General features: G+C 49.7%; 1 protein-coding gene across 4 annotated transcripts in view; it reads left to right on the forward strand.

Moving 5' to 3' along the window:
- LOC106610489 (catenin delta-1) overlaps positions 1-23,063 on the forward strand; it is a 40,043-nt gene that overhangs the window by 12,188 nt on the left and 4,792 nt on the right. For 3 of the 4 annotated variants that reach the window (XM_045722996.1, XM_045722994.1, XM_045722998.1), the window contains exons 2-19: positions 996-1,138; positions 3,152-3,220; positions 3,337-3,462; positions 4,465-4,751; positions 4,883-4,967; positions 5,790-5,980; positions 6,521-6,631; positions 7,693-7,831; positions 11,648-11,870; positions 12,402-12,597; positions 13,566-13,683; positions 14,005-14,049; positions 15,464-15,575; positions 16,469-16,528; positions 16,922-17,049; positions 17,766-17,916; positions 18,072-18,267; positions 20,437-20,633. In XM_045722996.1, the coding sequence (XP_045578952.1) occupies positions 1,001-1,138; positions 3,152-3,220; positions 3,337-3,462; positions 4,465-4,751; positions 4,883-4,967; positions 5,790-5,980; positions 6,521-6,631; positions 7,693-7,831; positions 11,648-11,870; positions 12,402-12,597; positions 13,566-13,683; positions 14,005-14,049; positions 15,464-15,575; positions 16,469-16,528; positions 16,922-17,049; positions 17,766-17,916; positions 18,072-18,267; positions 20,437-20,633 (2,572 nt within the window). In that variant the 5' untranslated portion in view covers positions 996-1,000. Of the gene's footprint in view, positions 1-983; positions 1,139-3,151; positions 3,221-3,336; positions 3,463-4,464; positions 4,752-4,882; positions 4,968-5,789; positions 5,981-6,520; positions 6,632-7,692; positions 7,832-11,647; positions 11,871-12,401; positions 12,598-13,565; positions 13,684-14,004; positions 14,050-15,463; positions 15,576-16,468; positions 16,529-16,921; positions 17,050-17,765; positions 17,917-18,071; positions 18,268-20,436; positions 20,634-23,063 lie in introns of those variants that run through there. The other variant, XM_045722995.1, reaches the window with a different exon arrangement.

The raw sequence follows: 23,063 nt of genomic DNA on the forward strand, positions 1-23,063 counted from the left end.
CCAGGCAGTCTTCAAACAGCTCTTACACTAAAAGGGCATTATGATTTTCACAGTATTATTTCAACCTCCATAGTGTGAATATAAAACACAGTAAAATCATGTTTCTCACTGCACTGTGTCTTTAAGGTCCGTTCCGTCTTTTACTGTCGTTCCAGTTTCTGGTTCTGTTTTGGGCTCAGTCAGGAGCTGATGGGTGTGAACTCTGGGCCCAGAAATAGACTTCTAGAACCTGTGGTGCTCGCTCTGACTCTCTCATTCTCTCCTTTCTTCATCTCGCTCTCACCTGCCTCTGTGGAAGACAAGAGGTGCTAACGAGCACCACCTGCCACAGCCCTTCCCTAAGAACATGTGAATTCCCCCCCCCCCCCCCGTCATCACACTCCTATTGTAACTCAACATATTTCCTTCTCTCTTCCTCCTTCTCCTCTCCCACTCTTCTCTTTCCTGTATCTCCTCAACCTCCCTCTCCTATCCCTATCCTCCCTCTCTCTCTCCTTCTCTTCCTCTCCTCCCCTCTCTCATGCTGTTCATCTCTAAGTGTGGAGGTGATTAGCATCCTGTCGCCCTGCTGCTTCTCTGTACAGCATCACTGTAATGTGTGTTTGTGGGTTAACTGTCTGTCTGTGTCTCTGTGTGTGTGAATATAACAGAGTATGGAATGTGGTTTAAAAACGGTTTATTCTGTGTGTGCCAGGTTAACTCTGTCCTTCCTCTTTGTGTGGTGCTAGGTGATTTAACCCTGTCCTCTCTACTCAGTGTGGGGCTAGGTGGTTGAACCCTGTCCTCTCTACTCAGTGTGGGGCTAGGTGGTTGAACCCTGTCCTCTCTACTCAGTGTGGGGCTAGGTGGTTGAACCCTGTCCTCTCTACTCAGTGTGGGGCTAGGTGGTTGAACCCTGTCCTCTCTACTCAGTGTGGGGCTAGGTGGTTGAACCCTGTCCTCTCTACTCAGTGTGGGGCTAGGTGGTTGAACCCTGTCCTGTCCTCTCTACTCAGTGTGAATGGAGCAGTGTGAGAGTGCAGCCTCTCTCCTGGCCTCCGTGCGGGAGCAGGAGCATCAGTTTGAGCGTCTGACTCGCGCTCTGGAGGAAGAGAGGAGGTGCGGAGGTACCCTCCCACGCCCTCCCCCCAATCTACAGGTAACGCCTCGCCCCCATGGGATCACCCCCATAGTCATCATGGTATCACCCATCACCCCCATAGTCATCATGTTATCACCCCCATAGCCATCATGGGATCACCCATTCCATCATTTCGTCCTCCCTTGTTTCATCACCGTTCAACCGTCCTTGTAACTATCCATGCCGTCACCTCCATAGCTGCTGGTAGGGTTGCAACATTCCGATATCTTCCAGGAGGGAATAAGCAGGAAATTGGAGGATTTCCGGAAAACCAGTGGAATTTTTCATGAAATTCACAGAATTTTGCAATCCTAGCCCCCATGGTGTCACCCATCGCCTCACACCAACCGGCTTACCGTCGTCCCGTCTCGTTCCATCATTGGTCAACCCTTCCTGTAGCCATCATTGATCTGCCCCATCATGACCATCCACTTCCATCCCTCATGCTGTCAGCCTGGCCTCTGTCCCAGGCCATGGTGGAAACAGCCTTGTCTAACTCCCCCCAGGTCATCTCTGTGGATGTGCATGCCATGTGAAGGTAGCCTGGTGCCACATCTGGTTGTTTTTGCAGTTACGCATTGCAGCAGGCTTGTGGTACAATTGTTTTTCTGGCCGTTTGGTGTTGACATGTGACATTCTCATATAGGCTAGAGAGAAATGTCATATTATAAACCTGGCTAGAAGACATTCCTAAGGCTCATATGTGATAAAACATACCTTATTTTCAGTGTTACTGATCCCAGTCCATGGCTGATCCTGTGTTCTGGTCAGTTCAGGAAGGTTTCAGAATATTACAGATCGTTCAGATATTAGAATGGCAGTATTTAGTTTGAGAATGTTAGCTAAATGCTAACGTGTGAAAATGAACATAAACCAATTGCAAAGAGGCAAATCCAGCTCAACATTATACAAGCACTGCTAGTAGCTACTGAATGTCATTTTTGGTGCTTTTCTGAAGGAAGAGCAGCATGTGTACACTGAGCAGAAGTGAGAACAGAGGAGGAAAAATACACTTATAGTATACTGCTTGGTTGGGTTTTGTCCAATCCCTGGTCTAGGTTACTGTTTACCATGTCCACTTCCTGCTTAGTGTCTGACTGTGTCAGGCTTCCCTATCTGGACGTAGTGACCGCATAGCTTTAGATTACTTGTGAACGCACGCGCACACACACTGTCTGGTAAGCAAACACACTGAGGTGTGTCATTTTACAACCCTCAGGCATTTTATAAACACACTACACGTAAAACACGTAGTCTCCTCTCCTCTCTCAGGGTTGGTCTGGTCGGTCAGTGTTGTATCTCTGGAGAACGGACGGGGTTGGTCTGGTCGGTAAGTGTTGTATCTCTGGAGAACGGACGGGGTTGGTCTGGTCGGTCAGTGTTGTATCTCTGGAGAACGGACGGGGTTGGAATGTGCCTGGTCTTCACCCTGTTTACATAGCTGACAGGCACACACACACACACTGAGAACCCCACTGAGACACACACACACACACACACACACACACACACACACACACACACACACACACACACACACACACACACTGAGAACCCCACTGAGACAGACACACACACACACACACAGCCAACTGACAAGCCACTGACAGGTTCTCACACGCCCTGCTCTCTCTGAGGCTCTTTCTGTGTTGCTGGCAGCCCTGTTGCTCAGAACCGCTCTCTCATCCTCCTCCATGACTCACCCATTCTGTCCATCCATTCATGGTTTTTTCATTCGCTTCATCAAGTGTTGAATTGTTTGTCTACTCTGTACTTAGTGTATTTCTGCTTAAATGTCTGGGGTTGACTGAATGGTATAGTGGTGTTGCCTGTGTGTGTGAAAGGAGCCTGGGGCTGTGATGTCATGACATTCTCTCTGTCCTGCGTTAACCTGCTCCTCTGAATGTTTGGAATAACTCTGCTCCTCCTTGGCCACTGGCCCTGCGGTTGACACACACACACACACACACACACACACACACACACTGCCCACTTGTGTAAACAACTCCTGTCTTCCCCTCCGCTCTACAGAATGGGCGTGTTTGTGATGCGGACATAGAGAGGCTCACACTGAACGAGGGATACGTCAACGGGACACATGTAAGCTGTCTGTCTGTCTGTCTGTCTGTCTGTCTGTCTGTCTGTCTGTCTGTCTGTCTGTCTGTCTGTCTGTCTGTCTGTCTGTCTGTCTGTAACTGTCTGTCTCCGTTCTTCAGTACAGGATGGAGCCTGGTCAAGTCGTCCAGGAGACGGTTACCGTGGAGGAGGACCCTCACGAGGTGCCCCCCGTCATCTCCGTGGAAACCAGCGAAGATGGCACCACGCGCCGCACAGAAACTACGGTACTACCTTTACTTACAGACACACACAGTTGACACTTGAGGATTGTGAATGACATTAGCTAATTGACTGATCTTTTCTGCCTCCACACCCCTTACTTTCTCTCACTTCTCTTTTTCTCCCCTCCTTTTCCTCTCCAACCTCTCTACCTCTCCCCTGACTCATGTCACCTCCTCCATGTCTGACACTAACCTCTCTCCCCTGACTCATGTCACCTCCTCCATGTCTGACCCTAACCTCTCTCCCCTGACTCATGTCACCTCCTCCATGTCTGACCCTAACCTCTCTCCCCTGACTCCATGTCACCTCCTCTCGTCTGACACTAACCTCTCTCCCCTGACTCATGTCATCTCCTCCATGTCTGACCCTAACCTCTCTCCCCTGACTCATGTCACCTCCTCCATGTCTGACACTAACCTCTCTCCCCTGACTCATGTCACCTCCTCCACGTCTGACACTAACATCTCTCCCCTGACTCATGTCATCTCCTCCACGTCTGACACTAACCTCTCTCCCCTGACTCATGTCACCTCCTCCACGTCTGACCCTAACCTCTCTCCCCTAACCTCTCTCCCTGACTCATGTCACCTCCTCCACGTCTGACACTAACCTCTCTCCCCTGACTCATGTCACCTCCTCCATGTCTGACCCTAACCTCTCTCCCCTGACTCATGTCACCTCCTCCATGTCTGACACTAACCTCTCTCCCCTGACTCATGTCATCTCCACGTCTGACACTAACCTCTCTCCCCTGACTCATGTCACCTCCTCCATGTCTGACACTAACCTCTCTCCCCTGACTCATGTCATCTCCACGTCTGACACTAACCTCTCTCCCCTGACTCATGTCATCTCCTCCACGTCTGACACTAACCTCTCTCCCCTGACTCATGTCACCTCCTCCATGTCTGACCCTAACCTCTCTCCCCTGACTCATGTCATCTCCTCCATGTCTGACACTAACCTCTCTCCCCTGACTCGTGCTGTCATCTCCCTCTCCCCAGGTAAAGAAGGTAGTGAAGACTACCATGACTCGTACAGTCATCCCCTCTGTGTCTGACAACCTCTCCCTGGATGGAGGGGGGTCTATGACAGGTGTAGGGGGTTACACCACCCCCATGGAGCGGGTCTACAGACAGCCAGGTCCTCCCATGGACTATCCCACCAACACTGTGCCCCGAAACTACCACTACGGACCCCGGGGTACGAGGACTACCGCCAGGGCTCTCCCCTCCATAGGGGAGACCCACGCCAGCCTGAGCAGGGGAGCACGCATGGACGACCGCTACAGGTAGGACAGATGGATCTGTTGTCTCTTTATCCATAGACGTAGAGTTGGGAGACAACGGGTATATTCTCTCCTTTCTCCCCCCTCAACTCTCCCCCTCTTCTCCTCTCTACTTCTCCCCTCCTCTCCTCCAGGCCAGCTGATGTGTACCGGACCCTGGACTCAGGATACAGAGCCATCAGCAGGAACCAGCTGGACCCATACGCAGCACAGCCACAGGTGGGTCATATGGCGTGTGTGTTAAATATAGTGGGTCGTATGGGCAGTGCGTTGGAGCTGTCAGGACTGCAGAGTGTATTAACGTGATGATGTTGTATTGTCAGGTGGGTCGTATGAGCAGTGTGTAGTTGCTGTCAGGACTGCAGAGTGTATTAACGTGATGATGTTGTATTGTCAGGTGGGTAGTATGAGCAGTGTGTAGTTGCTGTCAGGACTGCAGAGTGTATTAACGTGATGATATTGTATTGTCAGGTGGGTCGTATGAGCAGTGTGTAGTTGCTGTCAGGACTGCAGAGTGTATTAACGTGATGATATTGTATTGGTCAGGTGGGTCGTATGGGCAGTGTGTTGCTGTCAGGACTGCAGAGTGTATTAACGTGATGATATTGTATTGGTCAGGTGGGTCGTATGGGCAGTGTGTTGCTGTCAGGACTGCAGAGTGTATTAACGTGATGATATTGTATTGGTCAGGTGGGTCGTATGGGCAGTGTGTTGCTGTCAGGACTGCAGAGTGTATTAACGTGATGATATTGTATTGTCAGGTGGTTGGCAGTGTGTTGCTGTCAGGACTGCAGAGTGTATTAACGTGATGATATTGTATTGTCAGGTGGGTCGTATGGGCAGTGTGTTGCTGTCAGGACTGCAGAGTGTATTAACGTGATGATATTGTATTGGTCAGGTGGGTCGTATGGGCAGTGTGTTGCTGTCAGGACTGCAGAGTGTATTAACGTGATGATATTGTATTGGTCAGGTGGGTCGTATGGGCAGTGTGTTGCTGTCAGGACTGCAGAGTGTATTAACGTGATGATATTGTATTGTCAGGTGGGTCGTATGGGCAGTGCGTTGGAGCTGTCTGGGATGCAGAGGTTTGTCCCGGAGCCGTACGGTCTGGAGGATGACCAGAGGAGTGTGGGATATGACGAGGCAGACTACGGCATGGGACCGGCCATCCACTACGGAACAGTACCACGCAACCAACAAGCCTTCAACCACGGACCGCCCCGCAGGACAGGGTACATGCCCCAGTGTGTGTGGAGGGAGTGTGTGAGGGGACATTTCTGTTGGTATATTTGTGCAGTAATGTCTGGTCTCCTTCTCTGTATCTCTGATTGTTTATTCAGTCAGTGTAGTGTCCACTCCCTACTAACCCCCTACCAGTGTAGTGTCCACTCCCTACTAACCCCTACCAGTGTAGTGTCCACTCCCTACTAACCCCTACCAGTGTAGTGTCCACTCCCCTACTAACCCCTACCAGTGTAGTGTCCACTCCCTACTAACCCCTACCAGTGTAGTGTCCACTCCCTACTAACCCCTACCAGTGTAGTGTCCACTCCCTACTAACCCCTACCAGTGTAGTGTCCACTCCCTACTAACCCCCTACCAGTCTAGTGTCCACTCCCTACTAACCCCTACCAGTGTAGTGTCCACTCCCTACTAACCCCTACCAGTGTAGTGTCCACTCCCTACTAACCCCTACCAGTGTAGTGTCCACTCCAATCACAGGAGTAGTGTTCACTCCATACTAACCCTTTACCTGTTCTCTCCCCTCCCAGGAGCTATGAAGGGACTCTGGATGGAGACATGAGTGGAGCAGGGGACATGTACTACTGGGGAGGTGCACCCCTGGCCCAGGGAGAGAGGGGTAGCATGGCCTCATTGGACAGGTGAGACTCCTTGGTGGTGTATTGTAGATATATCAGGGGTATTCACATCCAAGCCTGCATGTCCAGACCAGGGCTTAAAATGAACACTCACCATCTGCCAAACGCGGGTACATTTTGTCATTGGTGGGTCAGATGTCTGTTTCACCAGCCATGTTGGTGGGTGGCCAAGGGCTCCACAGTGCCAGCATTTCACTCACATTTGTGAATAAAAATAGTCAAGTGTGATTAAATGGTGCAGTAGCTATTTTCAAAGTATTTCTGCAGTTTTTGTCTCATAGCTGGTAAATTAATCCCACAAAGTCAAAGAACTAGGAATCCTATAGCCTATCCCACCTCGCACTGTGTCTGGAGCTGAGTGAAAGATTCATTTTTAGAAGCTTTGTGCACAGGCATAAAAGTTGGTCTAATTTACTTGAAGATGAAGTCTACTGAAGTAAGACTTTGTCTTTGTGTTTCCTGGCTATTTATATTTGTTTTGTTCACAAGTTAGGTTGTTTTTCAATGTTTGAGTTTCAACTGCTAGGGAAGAGAAGACAACTCTGCTGCTTGTCTCACAAGATAAACATGACTCGAGTCACGTTACCATGGTAACCTCCCGTCCTTAAAGGGGCAGGGGATCATTTTTGTTAAGTTTCAGGTCACAAAAAATGTAATTAAATTAAACAATATACCACATTACTTCTTAACAGTAATACATTTATTGTTTTAGAAACATTACAAAGCATGCTCATCTGTTTTTTTGTTTTGTTAGTGTAATTTTAGGGAAGGGAAATATTTTGGATTATAAAAAAACAGAGTGGCTGGTAGAGCTTTAAATCTACCTGCCACAGTGGCTGGTGGACAAAAAGTGAATTTTAGGACTGGTCCGGACCACTGCTGTTTTTCTGTTCTACCTGATAATGAATTGTACCCACCTGGGGTCCCAGGTCTAAGTCAGTCCCTAATTAGAGGGGAAGAATGATATTCAACAGTGGTACTGAATTCAAGGTCCAGATTTGGAATTTGCCTGCATGTCGCTTTGGATGAAAGTGTTGTATATATTCTCTTACCTGATTGGCCAGCACCCTGAGGAAAGGCCCTGCCACTTCCTGGAGACAGCCTGAGCTGCCAGAGGTCATCGCCATGCTCAACTACAGACTGGACCCCGTCAAGAGCAACGCTGCTGCATACCTGCAGCACCTCACCTTTAAGAACGACAAGGTAATATATACACCTGCAGCACCTCACCTTTAAGAACGACAAGGTAATGGGCACGTTCTTCTGACCAGGTGTTGCTGATGCCTGACAGATCTTACAACGACTGTATTTTTTGATGTATTGGTTAACCACATAATATGTTATAGCAATCTGTCAGTCGATGACGTGGCACATAACCATTGGTTGATGCAAGCGACGTCTCGATATATATATATATATATATATATGAGGTCGCATTCCCCTGCTCAGACGTCGCTTGCATCAACCAATGGTTATGTGCCACGTCATCGACTGACAGATTGCTATATATATATATATATATATATAAACTTTATTATTATTTTTTAGAACTTTTATTTAACTAGGCAAGTCAGAACAAATTCTTATTTTCAATGATGGACTAGTAACCGAAAGGTTAACTGCCTTGTTCAGAGGCAGAACGGCAGATTTGTTTTTTACCTTGTCACCTTGGGGATTCGATCTTGCAACCTTTCGGTTACTAGTCCAGCGCTCTAACCGCTAGGCTACCTGACGCCCCTTTTAAGAACTACAAGGTAATATGTGACTTGCTCTATGATAATCAGTCACATTGACCCCAAAACCATTTGGAGTTTTAGACAGTGCTGGAAAGAAGAGAATGGTAGCTTTGTAATGAGGCCAACATGATCTCTCTACTCCAAATATCCAACGAGTTACATGTCATTACATGTTGAGTCCCCACACCATGTTTTTTGAGAGAAACTAGGTCAAAGTTTGTAGTTACTTTTTTAAGACCTTTATTCAAATAATGAATACGGAAACGCATAACATGAAATCCAGTAACTCTACAGACAGTGTCTGTCTGCATCGGTGTTGCATACACATGAATACGTGGCCACATTTGTACACATACACACATTGCACATTGGCTGCATTCACTTATGTTCACACGTGTACATACATGACAGAGAAACACTTGGAAAGACTAAAGGTCACAACCATATGTGCAAAGACTACATGTGGTGTGCACGTGTTTGAACATGTACACGTGCACATCCCATGTAGTCCCTGCACATATTATGGTTGTGACCCGTAGTCTTTCCAAATCAGATTCCATTCGGAGAGGCTTGGGAGGATAAATAATGAATCAGTTGCCATGTTAAATAATATCTCTTATAGTTTCATGTCACAGAGAATGTGTATAGGCTATATTCAAACACATTTTCTCCATGTGACACGTCCCTGGGGACAGCACATGCAGATGTGCCCAAACGACCCTCTCACAAACCAAGGACCTGACACCCATGACAGTCACACAGAGTAAACAACATCTGAAAAGAGCTAAACCAGAGAAGGGGATGGGGGGGTGAGAGGTAATACGGGTCAGAGTAATCTAAGCAGCAACTAAAAGGAGAAACTTTAAAGACAATATGACCAGCACGTCACCAAAGTATGGACTGACCGTCTCTCTGGGTCTGATTCATGCGGGCTTTGGTTAGCCTTTGCTGCTGGTCCACTGGTTTGAGCTGTTGAACGTTCCATACAAATATAAGTATCAAGATTTAGGAAAGCACTCTCCATGATCACGCATCAAAGTTTTGCACTTGGGCCACACAGAAGGTCTGAAATGTCGGTATCACTCGGATGTCTGGCCTCAAATCCAGGGCTCCATCCTGGGAGCGGCATCGCGTGGACATCTGCCAAATTGTTGATGTAGTGGATGACTCACTGAATGTCATCGTAGGACGACACCTCTTCTTCCTTGGAGTCACACCTTCTAGAACGTTAGCACTGCAGTCAGCTTGTCTGCAGAAATTCTGAAACCAGAAAGTAAATTATTTAAAAGTCCTGAACAGTCATTCTGAAAAGCATTTTTTCTCTCCTGGCTAAATACCAGGAAGTTTGAGAAGACAGGCTGAGTGGGCGTGGAGCTTATATTCATGAGCTGGCCTTGACTGACAGCTCTTTGAAAAGCCTTTGTCGAGCAACTTGGATGCAGTGTTGCAGTAAAATCACCTCAAGCAAATGTGGTGAAACACAAAGAACCTCAAACAATATTGCATCAATTATATATTTATATACATCTCCCGTTTAGAATGTATTTTGTGATGTGGTTCACAGCAGCACTGACAGATGTTTTGAAAGAGACCCCCCCCCTTTGTTCCATGCTGACTGAAGACCCAGCTAGCCAGTAACTAGCGAACACCAGACACGGATGAAAGGGGAAACATATAAGTAGCTTTGCCATAGATGAATAGGGTAAACTCTAATTATATTTGCTGAAAACCTACAGTCACATTTTGGCACCAGTAGAGGGATCTATCTAGCTATATAAACCATGCTCTTCTGCAAACACACCTTCTCCCATGTTGGTTACAAGCTCCTTTTTGAGCTGACTGTTTCCTTGCAGATCTTGACAATGAGCACTAGATGTTTTTCATCAGAAAAGACGAATAGCAATAAATAATAATTGAAGTCAGTCATCGTCATAATCTACTCTAGTCAATACATGTTCAACTAATATCAACACACTTTCTATAACACACACAACCTGCACTCATTGAAATGCATGCGTGAACACACACACTTTTACTAGTATTGTAAATGGATCATGTTTGATATTAAGATATTTGATAACTATAGACGGCCATGTCATGTATTTTTGTAACCTGTCTTGGACAAATATAAGCACACACATTTTTGTATTATTTCTCTTTTTCCCCTGTCTACATTGTTGGGAAGGGCCGTAAGCATGTCACTTAGTCTACACCTGCTGTTTACCTGTAACGTGTACGCTAATAATCAGGAAGCAGGTACAGGGAGTGAATTTAATAAATAAACAAACATGGAACAAAACAAGAAACAGGAGTAGTGTACAGACATGGAACATATAAACAGAAACAATAAGGCCCGGGGGAAGAACCAAAGGGAGTGACAGATGGGGGAGGTAATCAGAAAGGTGAGGGAGTCCAGGTGAGTCTCATGAAGCGCAGGTGCGCGTAACGATGGTGGCTGGTGTGCGTAATGATGACTACACTGGTGACAACGAGCGCCAGAGAGGAGGAGCGCAGTAGACGTGACATTATCCCAATCATGTGACTAATAAACATTTATTTTATTTGACACGGAAATACATTCCCACTTCTCTTTCATGGTCAGTCAGTCACTCACTTAACTACAAACACTACTAGCTACATGGCAATCTAGGTTGGATGGGCAGAACATCCCCCACTTCACTCACTCACTCGTGCGCACACACACACACACACACACACACACCACACACACACACACACTTGGCTTTAATACACACAAGGTAATATATATACACCTATAGCACCTCACCTTTAAGAACAACAAGGTCATCTTTATCTATACACACTTACTTTATATACACAAACAGAACCTGCACACCGACAGCTTTAAAGCCCCTTGCATATCTGTCTCAATTACCTGGTACCCCGTTTATATAGCCATGTTATCATTACTCATTATGTGTTTATATACTTTTGTTATTAAGTGTTGTTACTTTTCTATCATTCTTTCTATTTTCTCTCTGTCTGCATTGTTGGGAAGGGCCCGTAAGTAAGCATTTCACTGTTAGTCTACACTTGTTGTTTACTGAAGCGTGTGATGAATAAAATTAGATTTGATTACCCACACACCCCTTTATCTAGTTATAAACACAGCCATGCTGCAGGCTACCTAGCTACTGTCTTTCATGTCAGAATGAGAGCAACACACAACCACTAACACCTTCTCCCTCCTTCCCTCTCCTCTCTCCCCCTTCCATCTCCTCTCTCCCTCGTTCCCTCTCCTCTCGCCCTCTCTCCCCTCCAGGTGAAGACAGATGTCCGTCGTATGAAAGGTATCCCATCCCTGGTGTCCATGTTAGACAACCCTAAGAAGGAGGTCCACCACGCCGCCTGCGGAGCGCTCAAAAACATCTCTTACGGACGAGACCCTGACAATAAGATCGCCATCAAGAACTGTGATGGAGTACCGGCCCTGGTCCGACTGCTGAGGAAGACCAGAGACCAGGACCTGACCGATACTATCACAGGTAATACTACTGTGGTTACTACTAGTGTACTGCTGCGGTTACTACTAGTGTACTGCTGCGGTTACTACTAGTGTACTGCTGCGGTTACTACTAGTGTACTGCTGCGGTTACTACTGGTGTACTGCTGCGGTTACTACTGGTGTACTGCTGCGGTTACTACTGGTGTACTGCTGCGGTTACTACTGGTGTACTGCTGCGGTTACTACTGGTGTACTGCTGCGGTTACTACCGGTGTACTGCTGCGGTTACTACCGGTGTACTGCTGCGGTTACTACCGGTGTACTGCTGCGGTTACTACCGGTGTACTGCTGCGGTTACTACCGGTCGTCTGCTGCGGTTACTACCGGCGTACTGCTGCGGTTACTACCGGCGTACTGCTGCGGTTACTACCGGCGTACTGCTGCGGTTACTACCGGCGTACTGCTGCGGTTACTACCGGCGTACTGCTGCGGTTACTACCGGCGTACTGCTGCGGTAAGTGGGAGATGGTAGTGTGCGGTGGTGATGATGATCCGTCACACTCTTTCTCAGGCACGCTGTGGAACTTGTCATCTCACGACTCAGTGAAGATGGAGATCGTTGACCACGCCCTGCACGCCCTCTCAGACGAGGTGATGGTGGCTCACTCGGGCTGGGAGAGAGCGAACGAGGCAGGAGGAGAGGAGAACCTCAAACCACGACACCTGGAGTGGGAGACGTCCCTCACCAACACCGCTGGCTGCCTGAGGTACGGAGAGGGGGAGGGAGAGAGGGATGGATTGTACAGTGAGAGGAAAAAGAGGGTGATATGGCCATAAAATCAAATCACAATATGTTTCTCATTTTTTACGGTATTTTAAAGTTTCTGAATAATAAAAGTTGTAAATATGTTTTATGCTTCAACATTGACTGTAGAATTGCAACAAATTAATTCTTAATGATTTTATGGGTCTTTTTCCATTCTGATGGTTTTATACTCAACCAAGCTAGGACCAAACTGACTGTGATGTCGTCCAGTTTGTCAAACTTTTCATTTATCTTAGCACTGTATGAAAATATCATGATAGAAGATATTGTAAAAATACATACCAGTATTGAAGATGTATCGGCCTGCCATAAAACAGTAATGTATAGTCCATGAGTGACTGGTGTGTTGTGTGTTGGTCTTGCAGTGCTGTGTGTGTATGTGCATGTCTGTACAGGTGTGCCTGAGGAATTCCCAGAAGGTAGGGCAGAGTGGGAATGTGCTGTGTTCTCCAGTGGGTGTGTCTGTCTCTGTTAAAGGCAGGCTACAACACAATGACTGGCCCAGTAACCTGATCTACGATCTCACTGTCCCCTTACTATACTGGAGTTTAACAACCACAGGCTGCGTCCTAAATGGCCCCCTATCCCCTATATGGGCATCCCTAACATTAGTGCACCACATAGAGAAAAGGGTGCTTTTTGGGACGTGGCCACACCCTTTCACTCTTTCAGTCTCTGAAAGCAACACACTGACATAGGACCACTCAGTGTTTTATTACTAATGGTTGTGTGCTGGAATCCTTATGTGGCCACTGATTGTAGCCACTCTCATTCCTCTCTCTCTCTCTCTCTCTCTCTCTGCCCATTTTATTCTGTCCCCCTCTGTTTCTGTATTGCTTGTTTTTTTTGCTTTCTCACACCCCTTCTCTCCCTCCCCTCCCCCCCTCTCTCCCGCTCTCTCTAAAACAGGAACGTGAGCTCAGAGCGCAGTGAGGCCAGGAGGAAGCTGAGAGAGTGCACAGGATTGGTCGACTCGCTCATGTACATTGTCCAATCACAGATCAACCTGAAAGACGTGGACAACAAGGTGTGCACGCACACACTGCTGTTTTTCTTGTGATCCTGAACTTTGATTGTGTGTCCGCATGTATTTTAATCCAGTTCTCCTTTTCCTTCGTCTGATCTCTCCTCTCTCTCTCTCGCCCCTCTCTCTCCCCCCCTCTCTCTCCCCCTCTCTCTCCCCCCCTCTCTCTCGCCCCCTCTCTCTCGCCCCCTCTCTCTCGCCCCCTCTCTCTCGCCCCCTCTCTCTCGCCCCCTCTCTCTCGCCCCTCTCTCTCGCCCCTCTCCCTCGCCCCCTCTCCCTCGCCCCCTCTCCCTCGCCCCTCTCTCTTGCCCTCTCTGTCTCCAGCTGATAGAGAACAGTATGTGTCTGCTGAGGAATCTGTCCTATCAGGTATTGTTGTAGTTCACATTGTTCTCCTTTCTGTTTCTTTCTACAGTGTTTCATCCTGCCTTTTAGTAATGTGTTGTGACCTTTTGAATTGTACTTTAAAGAGATTCTCTGGTACTTCTGTAGACTTTTTAGCCAGTAGTTCTTAGTGTTGCATGGTATACCCAAACTTCTGTACTTTTTTCAAAACCAGCACATGACAAACGGTTCGGTACTAGATTAAAAAAAATAAACGTTTGGTGCTTCTGTCAAATGAGTGTCACGTCATCTACTGATTGAGAGAGGATTGAGTTTGTTTATCAGCACAGCCGAGGTCCCCTTATGGCGTGAGAGCACGGTGCCTGCTCCACTTCCCCATGGCTACCACTAGCCTGTTCTGAGGAAACACTGATTGTGACCAAAACCTTTATTCATTCACTTTGTCTCTCCCGCCTCACGTCTGTCCCAGTCAAGATCCTATTTGCTCGAGCCTTGAACTGGCTGTGTGTGTGAATAATGTCATGGGTCTTAGAGACACACTTTTATAAAATAAGAGATTGCTTCTTCTACGCAAATGTTGTTGATCAGTACAATAAAATAAGTCCCAAATGGAAGGGGAAACAATTGTTTTTCATCTGTAGCACCATGAAATCAGCCAGAAAGCTCTAACTCAATTCATGCTCACGCTGCTATTGAATATGCATTCACCTGCATTGTGAATACACCTAGGCTACATCTTGATTTACCCAGTTTATCAATTGAGATTTATTGTTCAAATACATTATTACCATGATGTTATGTAGTTGGATTAGTAAAAAAATGAAGTCAAATTGATTGTATAATTCATTCATTAACGCATACATTCAAAAAATCAAACATTTAAAATAAACCTCAAAGATCTGTCTGGATCAAGTGCCATTATGTGACTTTGGCCATGGTATTATTTTAGTACTGTATCGAGTATTGTGATACTTAACCTGGTATCCGCATCGAAGTCGAAATTCTACCATCGGGACAACACTGTTCACAGTTCTGAAAGTAGCGCTCACGAGCCAGAAGTGGTCCCTGAAAATGGTGTACTACGTCACATATGTATAGATATGCGCACAACGTCAGTGCTCACTCTGCATCTTGCTAGCTGTCACTCAAATGGCGAGGGGCTGAAGCTCACTGGCTAGAACTTGAATTGCTAGGGGTGCCACACGGGGGAAAATGAAGCAGTATAGTTCCCAGAAAAAGTTGCTTTCAAACTAGGGATTTCGTGGCTAATTGATGTAAGACAGTAATTCTGCTCCTAGATTATGTATGAACAACATGTTGACACATCAGCCCAAAGCCGGAGGTGTAAAGAAAATACTTAGTAGGCACCAACGTTTTGCAGCATGTCTTTAAATAAGCAATATTATACTGTATGATTTTAAACTTGACTTGACCTTAGGTTCACCGGGAGGTGCCGGGTGCTGAGCGCTACCAGGAAGCCATGTCCCTCAACCAGGGCCCCGCCCCCTCCACTGGAAAGACCAACCGCTTCAGCTCCCGCAGGGGCAAAGGTCAGTGTGTGTGTGTTCTCGTGTGCGCGGGTGCCTGTCTGTCTGTCTGGTTTGTGTTTGAGAGAGTGTTTATATTATCTGTCAGTGGAAGGAAGGCAGAGTGAGAGTGATGCAGTTGTTGACTGTAGTGTGTGTGTGTACACAGTATAGTGACAGTGTAGCAGGAAAGAGAGACAGCAGAGAACCAGTGGTTGGCCTGGGATGTTGAATACTATTTACCCCCATCCTAAAGAATGTTCAGTCTCACTCCTTAATGTCTGTGTGTCTGATGTCTGTCTGTGATGGAAATGATTTGTTTCTCTATTTGTGAACAGACATTTTGTTTTTGATGGTTTGTCTTTGTGCTGGCGTGCATGTTAGTGTGTGTTTTCTGCGATAGTTTCTAATCCTACATGTGATCAATGCTGGTGCTTTGGTGGAGGAGGTGTCTGGGTGGCTGGGTCACTGCTGCTGTTCTCGCTTGACTCAAATCATCTTCCTCTCCTCCTATCATTTATTCCTCCCTCGTTCTGCTCTCCTTCTCTCTGCTGTGGAACAGATGACTGGTGTTCTAAAGGTAAGCTCTGACTCTCTGACCTCTGCTTGTCTGCTGGTTAGAGCATTGATTAGGACTGGCTAATGATGTGTCATTGTCATGCTCTCTGCTGTCTCCTAGAGGACCATGTGTGTAAGAGAGGCAGTGTGCAGCGTGTGAGAGAGTGTTTGTTAGCATGTGTGCTCCTACCTAGCGGCTTTTTCAGTGGCTCACAGAGGTGTGTGGTTCTAGAGCGCCATAGCGGGCAGGGGGTTCTAGAGCGCCATAGCGGGCAGGGGGTTCTAGAGCGCCATAGCGGGCAGGGGGTTATTGAGTGTTCTGTGCGTCTGTTCCTGAGTGTTCTGATGTTCTGTTGCAGGGAGAAATGAGGACGGAGCAGATATGATTGACATTCCAAAGAGGACTACACCTGCCAAAGGTAACACAGTATAAAGTGGCACCATGTAGACTGGAATATGATGTTTCTCCTGTCCACTCCTCTATTGTACTGATCTGAAACAAGTGACCAGGCGACAGCTAAGCCAGCCTGATGAGCTTCCATCACATTGTTTTCACTCATGGTGCTTTCAAGACAACTGGGAAACGAGGTCAAATCATGTCAGTGATCTTCAGGTCTGAAACTCCGAGGTCTATGAGGAGGCCCGAGTTTCTGACTTGGAATTCCTAGTTGGATGACCGTTCAAAGTGACCCCCCCCCCCAGATTTATGAATGCAGCAACAGTGCAGGTGAAAAGGAGAAGACATGGAGACGTGTCTACATGTTTCTAACACCTCTCCCTCCGTGTGTGTGTGTGTGTGTGTGTCCGTCCAGGTTATGAGTTGTTGTTCCAGCCGGAGGTGGTGCGTGTCTACACCTCTCTGCTGAAGGAGAGTAAGAACCCCACCGTGCTGGAAGCCTCCGCCGGAGCTGTGCAGAACCTGTGTGCCGGACGCTGGACCGTGAGTCAACCACACCACCACCACACACCTTGATACGCCACTGCCTGTCAGTTTAACACAAACACCACCAGGTCCAACACCACCACACACCTTGATACGCCACTGCCTGTCAGTTTAACACAACCACCACCAGGCCCAACACCACCACACACCTTGATACGCCACGGCCTGTCAGTTTAACACAACCACCACCAGGCCCAACACCACCACACACCTTGATACGCCACGGCCTGTCAGTTTAACCCAAACACCACCAGGTCCAACACCACCACACACCTTGATACGCCACTGCCTGTCAGTTTAACACAACCACCACCAGGCCCAACACCACCACACACCTTGATACGCCACGGCCTGTCAGTTTAACCCAAACACCACCAGGTCCAACACCACCACACACCTTGATACGCCACGGCCTGTCAGTTTAACACAACCACCACCAGGTCCAACACCACCACACACCTTGATACGCCACTGCCTGTCAGTTTAACACAACCACCATCGGGTCCACACATCCCTTTCAGCCTCCTTACTTGACCTCTAACAGAAACCCTTTACACCTGGACCGTAAGTCAACCACAGTATAATCACAAACCACCGCCTTTCTAGACCCTTATTAAACCACAGTCTAGTACTCAAAACAGTCTGTCCATTTCCTGAATGCAGATACACTAGAATAACCATTGATCTGTATGTATTCCCCCTCTGTGTCTCAGTATGGGCGGTATATCCGTGCATTGTTGCGTCAGGAGAAGGGTCTTCCCATGATGACAGAGCTGTTGGCCCATGGTAACGACCGGGTGGTCAGGGCCATGTCTGGAGCTTTGAGGAACCTGGCTATCGACGCTCGCAACAGAGACCTGCTCGGTTAGTCCTGTTTCTGTGGAACTGTTTTTCCCTCTCCCTATTTCACTCTCTCTCTCTCTACCACTCCCTCTCTTTCTCCCTCTCTCGCGCTCTCTTTGAGCCGACCTGTGTTAGTAAATACTATAGCTATATATCTCTACCTCTTGTCTCTGTAGGTAAACATGCAGTTCCCCACCTGGTATCCAACCTGCCTGGTGGGGGTCAGAGCCAGCCTGTGAGGGCTCTGTCAGAGGAGACGGTGGTGTCTGTACTGAGCACCCTTCATGAGGTTCTGGGCTCCAGCCTGGATGCTGCCAAGATCCTCAGAGCCTCGCAGGGCATCGAGAGACTGGTGCTCATCAATAAGGACGGGTAAGCTGGTGTGTGTGTGTGTGTGTGTGTGTGTGTGTGTGTGTGTGTGTGTGTGTGTGTGTGACAAAAAGAGGTGCATGTGTGTCTATCCATCAGTAAGGATGATGTAGAACAGGAGGGTCAAACTTAGTCTCTGGTGGGCTGAGGGCCTGCAGGGTTTCTCCCTTTTACTGATCAGTTAGACACTAAATGAAAAGAAAAACCAAAAGAGCCACGTCCCTCCAGAGATGTAGTTGACCTCCCCCTGGGGTGGACTGGGGGTGTGTAGTTGACCTCCCCTGGGGTGGACTGGGGGTGTGTAGTTGACCTCCCCTGGGGTACTGGGGTGTGTAGTTGACCTCCCCCTGGGGTGGACTGGGGGTGTGTAGTTGACCTCCCCCCGGGGTGGACTGGGGGTGTGTAGTTGACCTCCCCCTGGGGTTGACTGGGGGTGTGTAGTTGACCTCCCCCTGGGGTGGACTGGGGGTGTGTAGTTGACCTCCCCCGGGGGTGGGCTGGGGGTGTATAGTTGACCTCCCCCTGGGGTGGACTGGGGTGTGTAGTTGACCTCCCCCTGGGGTGGACTGGGGGTGTGTAGTTGACCTCCCCCGGGGGTGGACTGGGGGTGTGTAGTTGACCTCCCCCCTGGGGTGGACTGGGGGTGTGTAGTTGACCTCCCCCTGGGGTGGACTGGGGGTGTGTAGTTGATCTCCCCCTGGGGTGGACTGGGGGTGTGTAGTTGACCTCCCCCTGGGGTGGACTGGGGGTGTGTAGTTGACCTCCCCCTGGGGTGGACTGGGGGTGTGTAGTTGACCTCCCCCCTGGGGTGGACTGGGGGTGTGTAGTTGACCTCCCCCTGGGGTGGACTGGGGGTGTGTAGTTGACCTCCCCCTGGGGTGGACTGGGGGTGTGTAGTTGACCTCCCCCTGGGGTGGACTGGGGGTGTGTAGTTGACCTCCCCCTGGGGTGGACTGGGGTGTGTAGTTGACCTCCCCCTGGGGTGGACTGGGGGTGTGTAGTTGACCTCCCCCTGGGTGGACTGGGGGTGTGTAGTTGACCTCCCCCCGGGGTGGACTGGGGGTGTGTAGTTGACCTCCCCCCGGGGTGGAGTGGGGGTGTGTAGTTGACCTCCCCCCGGGGTGGACTGGGGGTGTGTAGTTGACCTCCCCCGGGGTGGACTGGGGGTTGTAGTTGACCTCCCCCGGGGTGGACTGGGGGTGTGTAGTTGACCTCCCCCCTGGGGTGGACTGGGGGTGTGTAGTTGACCTCCCCCTGGGGTGGACTGGGGGTGTGTAAGTTGACCTCCCCCTGGGGTGGACTGGGGGTGTAGTTGACCTCCCCCGGGGGTGGACTGGGGGTGTGTAGTTGACCTCCCCCCTGGGGTGGACTGGGGGTGTGTAGTTGACCTCCCCCTGGGGTGGACTGGGGGTGTAGTTGACCTCCCCCTGGGGTGGACTGGGGGTGTGTAGTTGACCTCCCCCTGGGGTGGACTGGGGGTGTGTAGTTGACCTCCCCCCTGGGGTGGACTGGGGGTGTGTAGTTGACCTCCCCCTGGGGTGGACTGGGGGTGTGTAGTTGACCTCCCCCTGGGGTGGACTGGGGTGTGTAGTTGACCTCCCCCCTGGGGTGGACTGGGGGTGTGTAGTTGACCTCCCCCTGGGGTGGACTGGGGGTGTGTAGTTGACCTCCCCTGGGGTGGACTGGGGTGTGTAGTTGACCTCCCCTGGGGTGGACTGGGGTGTAGTTGACCTCCCCCTGGGGTGGACTGGGGGTGTGTAGTTGACCTCCCCCTGGGGTGGACTGGGGGTGTGTAGTTGACCTCCCCCCGGGGGTGGAGTGGGGGTGTGTAGTTGACCTCCCCCCGGGGTGGACTGGGGGTGTGTAGTTGACCTCCCCCCGGGGTGGACTGGGGGTGTGTAGTTGACCTCCCCCCGGGGTGGACTGGGGGTGTGTAGTTGACCTCCCCCCTGGGGTGGACTGGGGGTGTGTAGTTGACCTCCCCGGGGTGGACTGGGGGTGTGTAGTTGACCTCCCCCCGGGGGTGGAGTGGGGGTGTGTAGTTGACCTCCCCCCGGGGTGGACTGGGGGTGTGTAGTTGACCTCCCCCCGGGGTGGACTGGGGGTGTATTTGAATCACCTCTGTTTGATGCTGTTTCTCTCTCTGAGTCCTCTAGTTCTGTCTCCTGATAGGAACCGGTCAGAGCGAGAGGTGCGTGGTGCAGGGCTGATACTCCAGTTAGTTTGGGGCTATAAGGAGTTGAGGAAGACCCTGGAGAAGGATGGCTGGAAGAAGACTGACTTCATGGTGAACCTCAACCCTCCCAACAGCACCCAGCCCCGGGTCAACGGAGGATATGAAGACAGTACGCTGCCGCTCATAGACAGGGGTGAGACAGACAATAACATCTAGCAACACACACACACTGAGGTCTTCACAGGTCTACCCCAATATGAGACTCTGGAACTAAGTGTCTGGGTGTAAAATTGTCCCTGGGGTCTGGGTTGGATCCATGTTTGATTGCCACAGGTCTCTGGTCTATGTAACTACAGCTGATGGACCAGACCATGGCTCTGAATAGCCTATAGCTGTTGTATTCAGTGGTTTTCTGTGGGGACCCCACAACCCCCACCACAAATCTAATGTTACAACCCCCACCCCACCACCAATCTAATGACACAACCCCCACCCCACCACCAATCTAATGACACAACCCCCACCCCACCACCAATCTGATGACACAACCACCACCCCACCACCAATCTAATGACACAACCCCCACCCCACCACCAATCTAATGTTACAACCTCCACCCCACCACCAATCTAATGACACAACCCCCACCCCACCACCAATCTAATGACACAACCCCCACCCCACCACCAATCTAATGACACAACCCCCACCCCACCACCAATCTAATGACATAACCCCCACCCCACCACCAATCTAATGTCACAACCCCCACCCCACCACCAATCTAATGACACAACCACCACCCCACCACCAATCTAATGACACAACCCCCACCCCACCACCAATCTAATGTTACAACCACCACCCCACCACCAATCTAATGACACAACCCCCACCCCACCACCAATCTAATGACACAACCCACCACCCCACCACCAATCTAATGACAGCAACCCCCACCCCACCACCAATCTAATGACACAACCCCCACCCCACCACCAATCTAATGATACAACCCCCACCCCACCACCAATCTAATGACACAACCCCCACCCCACCACCAATCTAATGTTACAACCCCCACCCCACCACCAATCTAATGACACAACCCCCACCCCACCACCAATCTAATGTTACAACCCCCACCCCCCACCAATCTAATGACACAACCACCACCCCACCACCAATCTAATGTTACAACCCCACCCCACCACCAATCTAATGTTACAACCCCCACCCCACCACCAATCTAATGTTACAACCCCCCCCCACCACCAATCTAATGTTACAACCCCACCCCACCACCAATCTAATGACACAACCCCCCACCCCACCACCAATCTAATGACACAACCCCCACCCCACCACCAATCTAATGACACAACCCCCACCCCACCACCAATCTAATGACACAACCCCACCCCACCACCAATCTAATGACACAACCCCCACCCCACCACCAATCTAATGACACAACCCCCACCCCACCACCAATCTAATGTTACAACCCCCCACCCCACCACCAATCTAATGTTACAACCCCACCCCACCACCAATCTAATGTTACAACCCCCACCCCACCACCAATCTAATGTCACAACCCCCACCCCACCACCAATCTAATGTCACAACCCCCACCCCACCACCAATCTAATGACACAACCCCCACCCCACCACCAATCTAATGTCACAACCCCCACCCCACCACCAATCTAATGATACAACCCCCACCCCACCACCAATCTAATGTTACAACCCCCACCCCACCACCAATCTAATGACACAACCCCCACCCCACCACCAATCTAATGACACAACCCCCACCCCACCACCAATCTAATGACACAACCCCCACCCCACCACCAATCTAATGACATAACCCCACCCCACCACCAATCTAATGACAACCCCCACCCCACCACCAATCTAATGACATAACCCCACCCCACCACCAATCTAATGTTACAACCCCCCACCCCACCACCAATCTAATGACACAACCCCCACCCCACCACCAATCTAATGTTACAACCCCCACCCCACCACCAATCTAATGTTACAACCCCCACCCCACCACCAATCTAATGACACAACCCCCACCCCACCACCAATCTAATGGCACAACCCCCACCCCACCACCAATCTAATGACACAACCCCCACCCCACCACCAATCTAATGACACAACCCCACCCCACCACCAATCTAATGACACACCCCACCCCACCACCAATCTAATGACACAACCCCACCCCACCACCAATCTAATGACACAACCCCCACCACCAATCTAATGACACAACCCCCACCCCACCACCAATCTAATGACACAACCCCCACCCCACCACCAATCTAATGACACAACCCCCACCCCACCACCAATCTAATGACACAACCCCCACCCCACCACCAATCTAATGATACAACCCCCACCCCACCACCAATCTAATGTTACAACCCCCACCCCACCACCAATCTAATGACACAACCCCACCCCACCACCAATCTAATGACACAACCCCCACCCCACCACCAATCTAATGTTACAACCCCCACCCCACCACCAATCTAATGTTACAACCCCCACCCCACCACCAATCTAATGTTACAACCCCCCCACCACC

The sequence above is a fragment of the Salmo salar genome, chromosome ssa08 (assembly GCF_905237065.1).
Source record: "Salmo salar chromosome ssa08, Ssal_v3.1, whole genome shotgun sequence".
Taxonomy (NCBI): Eukaryota; Metazoa; Chordata; class Actinopteri; order Salmoniformes; family Salmonidae; genus Salmo; species Salmo salar.